This window comes from Centropristis striata, chromosome 16 (genome assembly GCF_030273125.1).
Source record: "Centropristis striata isolate RG_2023a ecotype Rhode Island chromosome 16, C.striata_1.0, whole genome shotgun sequence".
Lineage (NCBI taxonomy): Eukaryota > Metazoa > Chordata > Actinopteri > Perciformes > Serranidae > Centropristis > Centropristis striata.
The window spans coordinates 4,071,498-4,090,042 of NC_081532.1; the positions used below are offsets into that span (position 1 = coordinate 4,071,498).

Below are 18,545 nucleotides of genomic sequence, written 5' to 3' on the forward strand. Positions count from 1 at the left end.
TAGGATATCAGATTCAGATTCAGCCTTTATTGTCATTGCACAGATTAACAAGTACTCGGACAACAAAATTAGCCATCAACCCGTCCAAACGTATACTTAAAACACACATATAATATGACAGAGGTGGAGAGGACAGGGAGATGAAAGAAAAGAAATACAGCACAACTTGAAAAGAGGAAAGGATTGTGATTTTAAGCTTTTTGCGGTGTGGGGAGTATTGCAATATAATATAATGCGATTTCAAGAATTGCTTTGTCAAATTCTCAGTCTCACTTCAGTCTTTTTATTTCTCCACAGTGAGAGTCAAACCCACAGACTGACCAACAAAGTATTCAGTCAAACTGAACTCAACTGATATCAAACATGTTTGGACGACAACAACTGCAGCATTTTATCAAACTTTCCTTAAACTCTAAGCTTCTCTGCTCTGAATTCTTTTGAATGAAACATAAAAAAAGGCAGAACTTTGCATCGCTAAAATAAAAAAATAACTAATTCGATATCACATTTAAAAATATATCGATATATCTTTTGTATCAATATATTGCCCAGCCCTAGCTACAGCCTCCATAAAAACAAAAACGGCGAAAATTATGACGCTAAATAAACGCTAAATTTCGATACTTGGCGGCCTTGAATTCATATAATATTTGCCACACAAAATATTGTGATACTATGCTGTATCGATTTTTTTCTCCCACCTCTACTGAACAATATTACAAAATAAAAGCTTACCGTGACACTTAATATCGAATATTGGGTATAATTAGTTATAATATCAGCATTTCTAATGATTTATAACATTTTCTACCCCTTTTTATGATGCTGTAATCAAAGCTTGTTGTGTCCAAACTTGGTTCTGTCATCATTTCCCTTCAGAATTACTTCTCTAAATTAATTTTTTCCCCACTCTCACAGCATCACTCACTGGATGAATTTATCATGAGAGCAACTTGAGGTTTCATTTCAGGAGAAGGACTTGTGCATACATTTTCTGACAGTCTTGTCCTTGATTGCTGTGAATGAAGCCGGCTGCTGTAACTTTCAGTAATAGTTTAATATGCAGCAGAGCGGCTCAGACAGACGAGGTGGGAGTCAACAGCTGAATAAGGAATTGATTTGAGAGCCTCAAAGGTGTCTGGCAGTTTGATTAAGACCTCCGTGTTGACGTGTGGAGGATTTATCTGCACGCCGTTGAGACTACGGCTGTTCTCGCTCACATATTCACTTATACACTCACAGTCAGTTGTCAGTGTGATGTCATAGTTTTATTAACTCTACGGAGTCTTTTTGGGCTATTTAGTCAATTTTTGAATCCATTTCATCCTGCCTGTATACACCACTTAAAAAATGTTTAAATGCCATGTTGGTATTTTTTGTGTCTTTGTAAGACATTTTGTGTCTTTTCTGGTCATTGTCTTTTTTGTGTCTTTTTTAGTAATTTTGTGTGTTTTTTGTATCCTTTTTTGGTCATTTTGTCTATTTTTTTTGTCATTTTGTGTCTTTTTTGGTAATTTTCTGTCTTTGTGTCTTTTTTGGTCATTTTGTGTCCTTTTTTAGTAATTGTGTATCTTTTTTGGTCATTTTGTGTCTTTTTTTAGTCATTTTGTGTCTTTTTTGTGTCTTTTTTTGGTAATTTTGTGTCTTTTTAAGTAATTTTGTATCATTTTTTGATCATTTTGTGTCTTTTTATGTCTTTTTTTGGTCATTTTCTGTCTTTTTTGGTCATTTTCTGTCTTTTTTGTGTCTTTTGTAGTCATTTTGTGTGTCTTTATTAGTCATTTTGTATCTTTTTTTGGTCTTTTTTTTGTCAATCTGTGTCTTTTTGTGTCTTTTTGAGTCATTTTGTATCTTTTTTGGTCATTTTGTGTCTTTTTGTGTCTTTTTTAGTGATTTTTGTCTTTTTTGTGTCTTTTTTAGTCATTTTGTCTGTTTTTGTGTCTTTTTAAGTAATTTTGTATCTTTTTTTGGCCATTTTCTGTCTTTTTTTAGTCATTTTGTATCTTTTCTGCTTTGTTTTTACGTCTGAATGTGATGAAGAAATCATGTTTTGGCGCTTTTGGTGACTCCAGAGGGTTAAAAAAGAGAAAAAATCACAACAGATCATTTAGTATGTGCTGCTCGTGTTTCATGCCATCTCCCAGTGTTATACAACTGGAGTCAGGGTGATTGTTTTGAAGGCTGGCTCATCACGAAGCTTGTGATATGACAGTTAATATAATAAAGCAGGAATGTGTCATTGTGTCAAGCCTGTTCAGGCTCAGCGCTTCCACTCATTCATAATCATCATTGTTTCTCCATCTATTATGTTTTACGGTACGCTGTAGAAAGAATTTACAGCCACTGAGCCTTGACATGATGGTTGCTGTAGTAAAACTACTGCTGCAACACAGCATGTTCACTACATGATACGTTATATTTTACTTTCCTATGGTGACTGATTGTTCTGCTTTGAGTCACAGGACATTTTCAACAAGCAAACATAGTTAATGGCTGTGCACAGTTTGTCATATTCTGCTTGATTGGAAAGCAGGTCAGACTTTTCACATAACACTGAGCTGAAACAACTGATGGATTAGTCTTTTTTTTTTTTGCAGAAATGCCAAACATGAACTGGTTATAGCCACTGAAGTCTTAACATATACTCCTCTAATCAGTGGAGGTTGGCGGAAAAATCGATACAATATAACATGGGTCTCAAACTCGCGGCCCTGCGGGCCAATTGCGGCCCTTGTGACGATATTTTGTGGCCCCCACCTTGATATGAAAGTTTAATGTGAGTTTTATATGAATGGCACTTTACCGTGTTGTGTGTGGAAGGTCCCTTTAATTCGTTTTTTTGGTCATTTTGTGTCTTTTTGTTGGTAATTTTGTGTCTTTTTAAAAAATAATTGTGTGTCCTTTTTTAAATAATTCTGTGTCTTTTTTAGTAATTCTGTGTCTTTTTTTGGTCATTTTGTTTCTTCTTTAAGTAATTTTGTGTCTTTTTGTTAGTCATTTTGTGTCTTTTTAAAAAAAATAATTTTGTGTCTTTTTTTAAATAATTTTGTGTCTTTTTTGGTCATTCTGTGTCTTTTTTTGGTAATTTCGTGTCTTTTAAAAAATAATAATTTTGTGTCTTTTTTAAATAATTTTGTGTCTTTTTTTTAAAGTAATTTAGTTTTTTTCAGTCATTTTGTTTCTTTTTTTGGTCATTTTGTGTCTTTTTTTGGTCATTTTGTGTCTTTTTTGGTCATTTTGTGTCTTTTTTTTGTCATTTTGTGTCTTTTTTTGGTCATTTTGTGTCTTTATTTGGTCATTTTGATACTGCCTCCAGTGGCCCCCAGGTAATTTGAGTTTGAGACCCCTGCTCTAGGACATTTGTGGTTGGATAAGATCAAGGCGAGGAGAGAAAGCTGGTTTCCAGTTGAATTCATACTCCACTAGTCCTTCATCTCTCAGCTTCCAGTCCTCCACTTATCATGTGAGAGCAATAAAACCCCATTTCTACTAAACCAGTTTGGTCCAAGTAGTTTTTCTGTGCTCCAGTCTATCATCCACCACGAAACGTTCAGCTCAGACAAATTATTCTCGCTGTGAATTGGATGACCTTAGTTTCTAGACCCCGACCCTCCAACACACTGCTTCATTGCGTCCAGCTGTCGAGCTCTTTTATAGAATTTTCTGCTTTCTGGAGCGCCTATTAGCCCTCCGAGTGACCCCAGACAGGTCTGATCACTCACTTCGTCTGTTTGTCATGGTTGACGCTGTCTGAGTAAAAATAAATTCTCAAAGAAAAGATGAGAAAGAAATGAGTGAACTGTATCTGTGTGTCTGTCCCACCCTGAATCCTCAGGCCACCACCTCCAGTATTAACAGCAGCTGTCTAAATGAAACACCAAACATATCCAAACATCGCTCCTCTCGGGGGAATCTGCTTACTGAATGTATCACCTGATGTAACATTCAGCCCTACCTATGTTCTCAAAATGCTTTCCAGAGAAAAGGAGTGGTAGATGTTTAACAAAACAGACCTGAAGAAAAGGCAACACTGCAAAAAAAGGAGTGTCTGAAAACAAGATAAAGACACTAAATCTGAGGGAAATGATCTTGCTGCATGGACAGATAATTTCACTTGACAAGTATCTTAAATTAAGATTATTAAATCTAGAAATAAGCATGTTGAACGCTTAAAATAAGAAATTAACTCTTAAAACAAGATGAATTAAAGCTGCAAGCAGCGATGAACTGACCCAAGCAGAGTGACCTGATGATTATTTGTTTCTTACTAAGATAAAAAAAACTTTGACAGACACAAATTGACCAAAAAAGACACAAAATTACCAAAAATATATGTAAAAATTACTAAAAGAAGACACAAATTGACCAAAAAAGACACAAAATGACCAAAAAAGATGTGAAATTACCAAAAAAAGACACAAAATTACCAAAAATAGATGTAAAAATGACCACTAAAAATACACAAATTGACCAAAAAAGACACAAAATGATAAAAAAAGAAAAAAATATCAAAAATAGATGTAAAAATGACCACTAAAAAGACACAAATTGACCAAAAAAGACACAAAATTAACAAAAAAGACGTGAAATGACCAAAAAAAGATACAAACTGACCAAAAATAGATGTAAAAATAACCAGTAAAAAGACACAATGATGAAATTAACTCTTAAAACAAGATAAATTAAAACTGCAAGCAGCGATGAACTGGCCCGAGCAGAGTGACCTGATGATTATTTGTTTCTTACCAAGATTTAAAAAAAACAATTTTAGATTTAGAAGTATTACATAATATGTCTTGTTTTAAGAGTTGATTTCTTGTTTTTAAGCGTACAACATTCTTATTTCTAGATTTAACAATCTTAATTTAAGAAATCTTGTCAAGGTAAATTATCTGTCCATGCAGCAAGATCATTTCCCTCAGATTTACTGTTTTCATCTTGTTTTTAGACACACCTTTTTTTGTTGCAGTGAACAGAACATGAACCATGGTAACTAGCAGGGATGCTGGGGGTTTCTGGAGGGATGAGAGGAACAATAATAAGGAACCAGAGTGGTGAAAGTGACCGAAACACTTGTCTTGTCTTGTTTCTGCGATCACACAACGGCAAATGTGGGAAAGAGGAAGCAGCAGGGGTTCGCTGACGGGGTTAAAACAGCAATACAGGAGCATGTCGACCCTGAGAAATACAAAAGGTTTCGGTTTCCAGCCACACACACAGTCAGCAGGCCAGACACATGATAGAACTGATGATCTGTAAACATGCAGCGGAGTGATCTCTGTATGGGAAAAGTCAAACAAAGATACCAAGGGGAAGAGAAGGGAAGGTAATGTAATGTGATGTAGGGGCCAAGCTGAGGACAAAATGATGATGTCACTGGACAGGAAGTGAAAAGTAAAAGCACCCTGAAATACGGCTGGGCGATATATCAATATATTATATTTCTCAGGGACTCCTGTATTGCTGTTTTAACCCCGTCAGCGAACCCCTGCTTCCTCTTTCCCACATTTGCCATTATGTCATTGCAGAAACAGGCAAGACAAGTGTTTGGAGTTAGACCATATTGCAAATATCGATATAGTTCCATTTTTTTTCTTTTAGGGATTTAATTATTTTTCGTTTTTATTATGTTTTTCAGGGTTGTAGGGTGAAAGTAGGGCTGCACGATTATGGCCAAAATGATAATCACAATTATTTTGATCAATATTGTAGTCACGATTATTATTCACGATTATTCATCGTGTTAGGGAAAACATCTGTATTTTTATTGCACTACTTTTAAACAAACAATAGGAACAGTTTTTGTTTCCGGTGCTTGTTGTAAACAAACAGAGATCGCTAAGTGAACACCTCCTGCAGCAGCAGCACATACACACTGTACTGCTACAGAGCTAACTGTAAGCCTGTTAGCACATACACACTGTACTGCCACAGAGCTAACTGTTAGCCTGTTAGCACATACACACTGTACTGCTACAGAGCTAACTGTTAGCCTGTTAGCACATACACACTAGACTGCTACAGAGCTAACTGTTACCCTCTTAGCACATACACACTGTACTACTACAGAGCTAACTGTTAGCCTGTTAGCACATACACACTGTACTGCTACAAAGCTAACTGTTAGCCTGTTAGCACATACACACTGTATTGCTACAGAGCTAACTGTTAGCCTATTAGCACATACACACTGTACTGCTGCAGAGCTAACTGTTAGCCTGTTAGCACATATACACTGTACTGCTACAGAGCTAACTGTTAGCCTGTTCGCACATACACACTGAACTGCTACAGAGCTAACTGTTAACCTGTTAGCACATACACACTGTACTGCTACAGAGCTAACTGTTAGCCTGTTAGCACATACACACTGTACTGCTACAGAGCTAACTGATTAAACGATTAAAATTCGATAAATTGTGCAGCCCTAGCCCTCGAGACTACTTATAATCTAATTTGCTCATAGGATGGAGAAAAAGCACTACAATCTCTATCTAGTGCGGTAGAACAAACTCCATAAGTCCTACAGCAAAGAACAGAGAAAATACCCCAAAGACTAAACAAGCAGCATTTTTTCTGTGGAAGGAATAAACACCATTGTCGTAAAAGTAAGCACTATTGTTCTTGCACTAACTATAAAACTTCACATTGCCTATTCATTGTAACAGAAGCACGATGTAATGCCTCTGTTGGATTGTGTTGTCGTCATGTCCCATTTTTCTCTCGTGACTTGTTTAAAAGGTAATTCCTCCTCCTGGTAATTTGTTTCTCTCTTAGATTTAGTCAGCGGTGCGGTAGAGGAAATACATCCTTCTGTGGAGAGAAATGACTTGTGTCTGCTCTGACAGGAACAATATAACCAAGAGTTTAAATTCTTTAAACCTATAGCGTTGAAAAATGTTCTTTATGTAGCTGGAACACAACAGAAACTCATTGCACGGTATAGTAGTCTATTGTGCAGAGTTTGGAGCCAAAAAGTGATTTTTACAGTAACTTATTGGCAGCAATTAACAAGTAACTTACTGTAATTATTATTTACAGTAGAACTACTGTATTTTTTTTAAGGTACTGTTTTCATACTGTAAAACAGCTATTCTCAACCTTGGGGTCCCGACCCCAGTTGGGGTCCTGATATGATTTCTGGGGGTCGCCAAATCATTTTGGAAGTCAGCTCTGTCTCCACTGTGTTAAAGTGTTCATGTGTTTGTCTTTTTAGTCATTTAATGTCTTTTTTTGGTAATTTTGTGTCTTTTTTGGTCATTTTGTGTCTTTTTTTGGTCATTTTGTGTTTTTTTTTTTGTCATTTTGTGTCTTTTTTTTGGTCATTTTGTGTCTTTTTTTTATAATTTCGTGGTCAATTTGTGTCTTTTTTGGTCATTTTGTTTCCTTTTTTTGGTCATTTTGTGTCCTTTTTTAGTAATTTTGTGTCTTTTTTTCATAGTGTGTCTTCTTTGGTCAATTTGTGTCTTTTTGTGGTCATTTTTTGTCATTTTGTGGTTAATTTGAGTCCTTTTTGCTTAATTTTATGTCATTTTTTAGTCATTTTGTGTCTTTTATTGTGCCTTTTTTTGTCATTTTGTGTCTTTTTTTTGTCATTTTGTGCCTTTTTTTGGTCATTATGTGTCTTTTTTGGTCATTTTGTGTCTTTTTTTGGTCATTTTGTGTCCTTTATTGGTCATTTTGTGTCTTTTTTTTTATCATTTTGTGGTCAATTTGTGTCTTTTTTTGGTCATTTTCTTTCCTTTTTTGGTCATTTTGTGTCTTTTTTTAGTAATTTTGTGTATTTTTTTTCATTTTGTGTCTTTTTTGGTCAATTTGAGTCCTTTTTGCTTAATTTTATATATTAGTTTGGTCATTTTGTGTCTTTTTTTGATAATTTTGTTAATTTCTTATTTTAAGCATTCAACATGCTTATTTCAAAATTTAACAATATTAATTTAAGAAATCTTGTCAAGTGAAATTATCTGTCCATGCAGCAAGATCATTTCCCTCAGATTTAGTGTTTTTATCTTGTTTTAAGACACACCTTTTTTTTGCAGTGTACATATCAAGATATATTTGGAGGTTGCAATGGATTTGCAATTCATTCTATGTTTTTCACAGTGTCTCAATTTTTTGGGAATCAGGGTTGTAGGGTGAAACTACTTATAATACTTATAATCTAATATATAGGATGGAGAAAAAAAGCACTACAATCTCCTGTATCTAGTGCGGGAGGACAAACTCCATAAGTCCTATAGCAAAGAACACAGGAAAAAAATATATATATATATATATATATAGATAGATAGATAGATAAATAGCTGTAGATTTCAGAGTGATTATTTCCAGTGCATGTTTACAGGGTTTGTCTGTACATATTTGGGTTGTGTCTTCATAGGAAATGTTATCATTGTCTCTGTTGCTATTGGCCCCAAAAGTAAAAATGTCCATTGTTAATGCGTGCCTTTGTTTCTGCCGCCCACAGAAGAAGGCTCGTTCTTTCTCTTGACTCTAATTTTCCTCATCTTGTGACTCCAGCTGTCCATTAATCCTGCTCCAAACTTTCACAGACACAAATCACAGAAACCTCATATTCTGGAATCTAATGTTCTGATTTGGTGTGTTTTATTGCTTTTGTTTCCACAGTGACGAATAAGAAGCCCTCCCACGTCTCTCTCACCAAGGTGAAGCAGTTCCAAGGATCTTCTGCCTTCGTAAAGAGATCACAGTGGACGATCGACCAGCTACGGCAGGTCAACGGCATCGACCTCAACAAAGTACGTCTTTTCTAGTATAAACATACAGGTGCATCTAAAAAAAAAAATAGGAATATCGTGAAAAAGTTCAATAATTTTTGTCAGTTATTTCAGAAAGTGAAACGCGTACATTATATAGATTCATTACACATAGAGTGAAATATTTCAAGCCTGTTTTTCTTGTAAATTTGATGATTCTGGCTTAGAGATAATGAGAACACAAAACGCAGAAAATTAGAATATTACATAAGATCAATTAAAAAAAAAGGATATTTTAAACACAAATGTCAGGCTTCTGAAAAGTATGTTCATTTCTGTGTTAAATTTTGTGTCTTTTTTTGGTAATTCTGTGTCATTTTTCTGGTAATTTTGTCTCTTTTTTAGTAATTGTGTGTCTTTTTGGTAATTTTGTGTCTTTTTTTTGTATTTTTTGGTCATTTTTGTGTATTTTTTTTGTCATTTTGGGTCTTTTTTTGTCATTTTGGGTCTTTTTTTGGTCATTTTAGGTCTTTTTTTGGTCATTTTGGGTCTTTTTAAAATAATATTGCGTCTTTTTTAGTAATTTTGTGTCTTTTTTTTGTCATTTTCTGTTTTTTTTTTAAGTAATTTTGTATTTTTGTCAGTCATTTTGTGTCTTTTTTTTTTGGTCATTTTGTGTCTTTTTTAAAATAATTTTGTGTCTTTTTTTTGGTCATTTTGTGTCTTTTTTGGTCATTTTGTGTCTTTTTTGGATCATTTTCTGTCTTTTAAATACATTTGCGTCTTTTTTAGTCATTTTGTGTCTTTTTAAAATAATTTTGCATCTTTTTTAGTCATTTAGTGTTTTTTTCACTCACTCTGTGTCTTTTTGTGGTCATTTTGTTGCTGCCTCCAGCGGCCCCCAGGTAATTTGAGTTTCAGACCCCTGGTTTAGACGTTTCTTCTCCCTGTTTTTTCAAGGACAGTCCAGAGTTCGACCTGACGTTTGAGAACGCCTTCGACCAGTGGGTGGCTGGTTCAGCAGGAGAGAAGTGCACCTTCATCCAGATCCTCCACCACACCTGCCAGCGCTACAGCTCAGCACGCAAACCAGAGTTTGTTAACTGTCAGTCCAAACTGCTCGGCGGTAAGAAGACTCTAGAATAAAACTCTGCTAACTCTCCTTTGTTAATACTTCTGTTGAGAACACAGTGGCAGTCCTGTGCTGTCACACTGTGCTGTAAGCCAGTTTGAATCTCATTATGCATGATGACAAGCAGCACCTGGTGTGTATGAAAATGCATGTTTATTCCTCATACACAGCATCTGCTGCGCGATCTGCTGAAGTGAGGTCAATGAGGATGTCCAACATAATGAATCAGCTCTGACTCAAAGCATCTAACACAGATCAGCTGGTTTAAAGCACATAGGAACACTAAATAATAAAAAATGTCCTCTAATTTATGTCATGTTGACACATTGCATTGTGTGTTCAAAGTGTGAGAGTTTCAGTTTGTTTCCACCCTTTAAATTAACATCAAACATCACAGTAACAGTCAATTAAAAGTTAACCTCCCCTTTTGCAAATACTATGATTTCATGCACAACTAATAAGTGAAGACAGGCGGATTAAAGTCAAAAGCACAGCTAATTCCTAAATGTCTAAGACAGGGTCTCAAACTCAAATTCCCTGGGGGGCAGTATCAAAATAACCAAAAAAAAAGACACAAAATGACAGAAAAAGCACTAAATTACTTTAAAAAGACATAAAATGACCGAGTAAAGGACACAAAATTACTAAAAAAATAGACCAAAAGGCCAAAAAAACACACAAAATGACCAAAAAATACACTAAATTACTTAAAACAGACACAGAATTACCAAAAAAGACACACAATTATTAAAAAAAGACACACAATTATTAAAAAAAGACACAATTATTAAAAAAAGACACACAATTGTTAAAAAAAGACACACAATTATTAAAAAAGACACACAATTATTAAAAAAAGACACAAAAGACACAAAATGACCCAAAAAAGACACAAAAGACACAAAATGACCCAAAAAAGACACAAAAGACACAAAATGACCCAAAAAAGACACAAAATGACCAAAAATATACACAAAATTACTAAAAAAGACATAAAATTACAAAAAAGACACAAAATGACCAAAAAAAGACACAGAATTACCAAAAAAGACACAAAATTACTAAAATAAAGTAACAAAATTACCAAAAAAAGACACAAAATTACCAAATTAAGCGACCTTCCACACACAACACAACACGGTTTTGAGGTGGGGGCCACAAAATATCGGCACGAGGGCCGCAATCGGCCCGCCAGTTTGAGACCCATGCTCTAAGACATGTAAAATGTAAATCAGAAACAGCATAATTGGTCATTTCCTGGCTGTTTGTTGCCGTGGTAGCTGGGGGTTGTGTTGCTGGTTTCCTCCACAGTGAAACCAGCAGGGGAGGAAACATCCTGAGAGGTTTAATCCGATATTGATCTGTTTACCCCCAACACTCATCTTTAAGCACCATTCAACCTGTTGTATTATTCATAGACTTATTTATAGAAACACATCCTGAATCTGCCTCCTTCTGTGTGTCCATCTGCCCCCACACACAACCACAGTCATTTACTCACAATTATTCACATGTATTTCAAAGAATCCATCTCAGCCACAATAAGTTTAGTAAGTCATAAAACCAGACAGATGAAATAGATTTCATATCAACCAAAAAGGTTTACGTACGAAAAAAGTTGACAAAGACGAAAACGAAGGACATTTTCATTATTTTAGTTAGTTTTGTAACCACAAAATACAGTTTCGGTTAGTTATCGTTTTTTTTTAAAACTCTTGTTTTTATCTTTATTTCAGTTAACGAAAATGTTTTTTCAATTCTAGTTTTCGTTATTTCGTTAGTTTTCGTTAACTATAATAACCTTGGCGGCCACTTCACGCTCACTTTGTCGTATGCTTGTTTGATAAATGAGCGCTAATATACTCTTTCTGAAGTGGTGAACCTTGACCCGTCCCTGTAGAATGCTCCAAACACATGTTTTTTGAGGATTCAACAATTTTCACAGCATCAAATTCAGAATGAGTGTGTATTTACCAGTTTAAACATTAAATTTGTTGTCTTTTGTACAGTTTTCAATTGACTTTGTGTCAAAAATAACTGGCAAATGATCACACAGTTTTGCCCCGCGGTCCATTGCTCCATAAGTAGTTAGCTTAGCAAGCTACTTAGCTAAATACTTAGCCAATAAGTTAGCTAAGTAGTTAGCTTAGCAATCTATTTAGCTAAATACTTAGCCTAGAAGTTAGCTAAGTAGTTAGCTTAGCAAGCTACTTAGCTAAAACATGGATTTGGGTCATTTTTCACCCATGTTGTGTATTAGAAGAGTAGTGACACAAAAAGGGATTTTATTTAAAAAATATTTAAGGAAAACATAAAATTAGGATGTATGATGATCAAAAACAAACTAATTGAGGAAAACCTGAAACACTGAATGATGAAAATAATTTATTGAAAAGATATAAAACATAAAAACTTATACATATCGGGTCACTTTAGACCTTTAGATGTTGTGCATCAAAGGGTTAATTTTCAGGTATAACTCCAAATGTTTTGCTACAAATAACATATTTCTGTGATAAAATCAAGTGAATTAAGACACTCAAGTTAACGTCAAATCTCCCTGTTTTTCTTACTGTGTGTGGGAACCCAATAACCTTCTCAATGATGATGAAGCTGCCCGTTCTTTAAAACATTCAGTTACGTTGCCGTGACCTTCCTCCTACTCTTGAGAACCCCTGTCCATATTTAACTCTCTTAAACTGACCCTGGTGCATATTATATTCTCTGTATGTGTAGGTGGGGAGGTAGTGGCGTCCCTCAGGGCACTGAACATGGAGCTCTTTAGAGTAGGATGGATAATGGAGAACAAATGTTGCATATCAACCGCACGCCTCCACTATATCTGAAAATTACACCTCGAGGTCCTCTAGCATTGTTGTTGCAGATGATTATAAGACACATAATCCCACATAAGTACATGTCACATGATGTAATTGTTTTAAGATCCAACCTGTGGTTTTGTAGAAACAGCTACAGTATTGATTCAGATACAGACACCAATTTCAAAATGCCTATAAATGCTTAAAAGGGGTAAATTATAGTCTGTTGATACATATTGGAGCATAATATGGCCAGAAATAACAGAAAAACACCATATTATGAGATGTCCAAAGATAACCCCCCTCAAAAAAAGGTCATAGTATATACTGCCCTGCAAAGTTTAACTGCAGTAACTACATTTCTGGACAAAATTGAGTTATAACTAAACTCCTTGATGTCTGTTTTATCTTGTGACAAAGTTTTAGATTTCAATTTTGCTTTATTTCAGAATAATTATTATATAAAAATCACAAAATCCAACTCAAAACCAAAGCAGTAAATGCACTTACCACAGTCTGCTTTGGATATATATACTAATTTAAACATAAAAATAATATAATTTATACGTTTATTTGAAAGGGAAAATATTATCTAGATCAGGGGTCTCAAACTGAAATTACCTGGAGGCCGCTGGAGGCAGTATCAAAATGACCAAAAAAAGACAAAATTACTAAATAAAGACACAAAATTACTAAAAAAAGACACAAAATGACAGAAAAAAACTAAATTACTTAAATTAGAAACAAAATGACCAAAAAAAGACATAATATTAAGTCTAAAATACAGAAATATTTGTATAGAGCCATTAAACACTTTAAATACACTTATAACAAAATCAATTTGAAAATCTTTTTTCACTGAAAACAAAATATGAAAGCTGAAAGAAGACAACAACATTGTAGTTACTGCACTCTGGTTTTGGTAACTAAATTTTTGGGGTCAAAGGTCACTTACCTACCTATAACCCATTTGGATGGCAAGTTAAAACACGTTAAAAAACTTTAAAGCAGTTCTTCTCAGTTTAACCCTTTGTGTATTTAATGCAGTTAGACTTTGTAGGGCAGTATGTCAATTATTGTCAGATTTTAAATGCCTCTATTGCTTAAACTGGGTCCGTTATAGTCTGTTGATTCACATTAGCTGTATCTCTATCTGCACAGTGTCTGATAATAAACTCCCGGCTCTCAGTGAGAAGAGGATTTAGTGTGTGATAGACTAAGATAGTTGACAGTTGAAGATGCGTTCAGGGACAGGAGGAACAGAGAGGACTCCAGCCTGCTGCCAGCTCTGTCCACTCCAGTTTAAGTCTCACACCAGTGCAAAACAAAACTCATGACGCTGCTCAGGTGTGGGACCATAACTGTGGGAGACTTTCTCTGCAGGATCGTCTGGGACGGCAGCCTCCAGAAAACACAAAGTGTAGATAGTTCATGCATATAACTATTTATTATTTATATTTCAGTTTTCCCACGTGTGTGCTTGGACAATTTCCTCAGCGGTCTTTGGAAGCCAGCAGCTTTTTTATCCATTTGTCACTTAATCTTCTGGGCCCATTTCAGCCATTTTCATTTCATTTTTCACTTTTGTTTTGGCAATAATTTTGGCTGTGATCCTACAAATGACTAGCCTGGGAATACCCAGACTGCCTTGCATGCTCGAATTTCATTTCGAACCTCCAGGCGGTCTGGCAACCAGAGAAGTTTCTTAGCCCTGTTTTAGGGATCCAATCACAGAGCGGGGAGGGACGGCAAGACGATGACGCGTACTACTCGGCACTTGGAAGCTTGTAGTTTTCTTACTGATCCAACATGGCTGCTGCAGACGCGAAACTCTCTTTAGCTGTAGACAGTGTTTTAAATAGTTTAGAGCGAAAGTTGAATGGCAAAAGGTCTCTCTGCGGCTCCGCTGTCCCCCGGCTTGTAGCCAGATCACCGGTAGCGGGGCTATTAGCGCCGCTAGCGGCGATAATCACCGGCGCTAGCGTAACGCCGGTGATCTGGCTCCGAGCCGGGGGACAGCGGAGCCGCCAGAGACCCGCAGCAGCTTGTTTATTGCCCATAAAATCAGTGGATGTGTGTGGCTGAATGACATGAGGGGGAATAAAGCGTGAAAATAAATAATCTTGCAGAAAGCGAGAACTGGAGAAGCAAAGCAGCAAGCAACACTCTCTCACAGACACACACACAACAAACATCCATTTCTGTTGCTCTACTACGTCATCTGGTATAACTGATCTGATTGGCTAAGAGCTACCTACAGACGCTTTGATAGACATTCTAAGCGCCCAATAAACGGCTCCGGAGGATCGTAAACCACACCTCCTCTACGGAGAAATGAATGGCTGGTTTTGGCTAACTTGTTTGGCTAACGCCAGACAAATCTCATTTGAGATTTGTCTGGTGTTAGCCAGGCTAACAAATGACATGATTTTTGCAGGAAGGATTTTTTTCTTGATATATTTTGAAATTCAAATTTCAATTTTTCTAATGGGTCTGTAATACACGGTGTACAAATTTACTCCCCTTTCAGACCCTTCGGGCTGAAAATGTCCACCTCCAAAAAACATGCTATAAAAATGCCCACAGCCAAAAATTATTTATTATAAGGAAAATAACACATTTTTGTGTTTTTTTTCTTTGGAAAAACAGTGACATCGTGCAATCAAACTGGCATTTAAAGGGTTGAAGTCCTCAAACTATTTGAATGTTTGGTAGTTTTTAGCAGGGCGGAAGTTGTTTAAGAGGTTTATATGGAAAAAAGTAAAAAAAAATATTAATCTGTAAAGTTTTTATAGCATTTTTTTCTTTATGCTATAAAGAGTTTCCTTTATTTTGAACTGACACTGGAGAGTTTTAGGATTCTTCAGAGTGATATAGATGCACAGGAGCATGTTTTTGATCCTTGATTCTTGTAATTGGTCCAGAAATAAAAGCCGCTAATTCATTAATTGCCTTGTTATCAGTGGCGACTCGGGCTGCTGCCCAGAGTTAAATACTCTGTTATACTCTGATTCCCACCTGAGCTTTTCTGTCTCATTGGCACTCGTTCATGACCTGATTCTAAATGATCTGTTAAATCTCTGAGCTAAGTGGTGGCATTAAACTTGTCTCCTCGTAGTTTTTGCTAAACGCTCTGAGTGACTTTTTCTTTTTCTTTTCACTCTTCGGAGGTTCAGTCACTGGATGGTTGAATAACATTGAATAACCACATTTTTTTGCCACACATTTACAACTTAATACTTAACTCTTAATATAATTATCCCAAACCGATAACCACGTTTGAATAATTTCCAAACAGTGAGATGATTTGAACATCAAACCTGACGTTAATGTTTGATATTTTCTCATCACAGAAGACCGAGCTGTAGATTCAGTCATTTTCCGTTGCAAGGTCTATTTGAACAGAAAGAGGAAAGCATTTGTTGCTCACCATGGTCATCTACTAAGACGAGGTAAGACAGAGAAACAAACTACTTGGACTAAATTTAAAATGTTAAACCCCTCACTAAAAGTGTTGAGTGTCTTCTAAAATCAAGAAATAATTTCTTCCTCGACTAACAAGTAATGAGTCCAATCCAATCCACTTTATTTATATAGCACAATTTTAGCAAAAACAAGGTTTCCAAAGTGCTGCACAACAATAAATAGATAACACAATACAAAGAGATGAAGTAAACAATAGAACAGTAAGATGCAATAAGATAAAATTAGTTCAAATAGAATAAAATAATATAAAATAAACAAAATGTACTGCCCGCACAAAATAAAATATGCATGTATACAACAAGGTTATTATAGTTAACGAAAACTAATGAAATAACGAAAACTAGATTTGAAAATACATTTTCTTTAACTGAAATAAAAATAAAATGATAACTAACTGAAACTGTATTTTGTGGTTACAAAACTAACTAAAATTATAGTGAAAATGTCCTTCGTTTTCGTCTTTGTCAACTTTTTTCATACGTAAACCTTTTTGGTTGATATGAAATCTATTTCATCTATCTGGTTTTATGACTTAATAAACTTATTGGGACTGAGATGGATCAGACAAAGGAAACTAGAAAATTTCCTCTGGGGAAATTCTGAAAGGGCCACGGGGGCTACTGCCGGTGTGTGTACACTATGATGAGATTCTTCAGAGTTTTCAGTATTAACTGCCACTGTAGAATGTCCCGGAACAGTGACAGCAGCCAAAGGTGGACAGACTGGAATTTCTGGCCTCGAACAGAAAGCATTTTTGGCAAAACCATAATACCTATCATTGATCCGACCTCACTTTGAGCGTCCTGAGTTCTTCCTGAACGTCTACATATGTTTTTTGTGAAGAAAAATGAAGAAATAGCTTTGTAAGAGCGATCTGAAAAACTGTTAAATATGCTTTTCTCCAGAAGTCTCCCTGCGTTTTTAATATGGGAGCCAATGAGGCTGTTGGTGCGTGTTGATGGCACATCTGTGCGTCCTACGCCCAAACTATAACTCTGACAGCTTTACCACAGGATTGTGAGTGAGAAGACAAATTTTCCTACGTTTCAATGTATAAATTACTTCTGTAGAGTGAAATTTGCGGCCTGGAGCGCAGTTTTCAAATTTATTTTTTGACAATTTTTTCTCTCAGTGCTCTGTGTGATTGCCCCGTGGCCCTAATAAAGGCAACATTTATTGTGACTTTTTGGAGTCTGGCGCCAAAAAATACCCCATTACAAAAAAACTAAAACTAACACTAAAACTAATACAAACTAAAGCATTTCCCAAAAGAAAAAAGAAAAACGAATTAAAACTAGAAAACTCACTCTAAAAATGAATTAAAACTAACTGAATTTGAAAACAAAAAAAAGAATAAAAAATCCAAAACTATTATAACCTTGGTTTACAAATAAAAACATAAAATCAACACTCTACGTGGTGTTAAAAAACCAACGAGAAGAGGTTTTAAGAAGATATTTAAAATGAGACCATGTGGAGGCCTGTCTAAGTCCCAAAGACACCACATTATCTTGCAGCAAACGAATATTTAAAAAAAAAACTTAGTACTATTAGATCATAAAATGGGTAACTGTGTCATATAGTAAAGCCTGTCCCTGCTCCCTAAACTTCAGGCACTGCTATCGGCTCTTTAGAGAACTCTGTGTTGTCATTTTAAGAGATCCTCTGTAGTTATCCTCTCTATTCTCTCAGTGAACACAAAGTCAGAGTGTCCCTGGTTTGTGTCATCACTGTGGGCCGTGACTTCATGCTGAAAGGGATTTTAAGTGTAAAGGTTATGTGAGTTATGTTCATGTCCTTGCCCCTCTCTGTCTCACTGTGTGCAGAGCCTCTGACTAATACTTTACTGAGGTAAATCACAGTCTGACATGTGAGGACGGCTCAATGATGGAGAGCCTCACCTCTAATGGTTCCTCACTGTTCTGTACTTTTTGTAAAACATTTCACAGATTAACATTTAAGCTGAAGACTGTAAAGATGGAGATGATGGCTGGTTAATGCGTTGTGTGATGCTGACATTTATCTGCTGATTAAAGCCTCAGACAAAGGGCTCTTCATGAATACCTACACTGTAAAAAATGTTTGTAGAAATTACAGTAAAACACTGTCAAATTGCATTAGAAACAGGTTGTAAAATTAAACATTGTACATCACCGTAGTAGATAGTTTTAATTACTGTAAATCAAAGAATAGAATAAAACTTTAAATTCTACTGTCATAAAATGTAAAAACACACATTTTTGCTGTAAAAATATAACATTTTCATGTCAAATTAATGGAGAAATACCATGATGAAACAATTATCCAAAAAGTAATGGGATTATCCAGTTTAAATTACAGTTTTTGCTGATACTTACACTTACATACGCTCACTGTAATTTTTACAGTGAA

The 18,545-nt window shown here is 35.5% G+C and overlaps 1 protein-coding gene across 1 annotated transcript in view; it reads left to right on the forward strand.

Moving 5' to 3' along the window:
- stxbp6 (syntaxin binding protein 6 (amisyn)) overlaps positions 1-18,545 on the forward strand; it is a 133,639-nt gene that overhangs the window by 93,725 nt on the left and 21,369 nt on the right. Inside the window, exons 3-4 of the mRNA XM_059352665.1 lie at positions 8,629-8,759; positions 9,678-9,843. Of these exons, the coding sequence (XP_059208648.1) occupies positions 8,629-8,759; positions 9,678-9,843 (297 nt within the window). The remainder of the gene's footprint in view (positions 1-8,628; positions 8,760-9,677; positions 9,844-18,545) is intronic.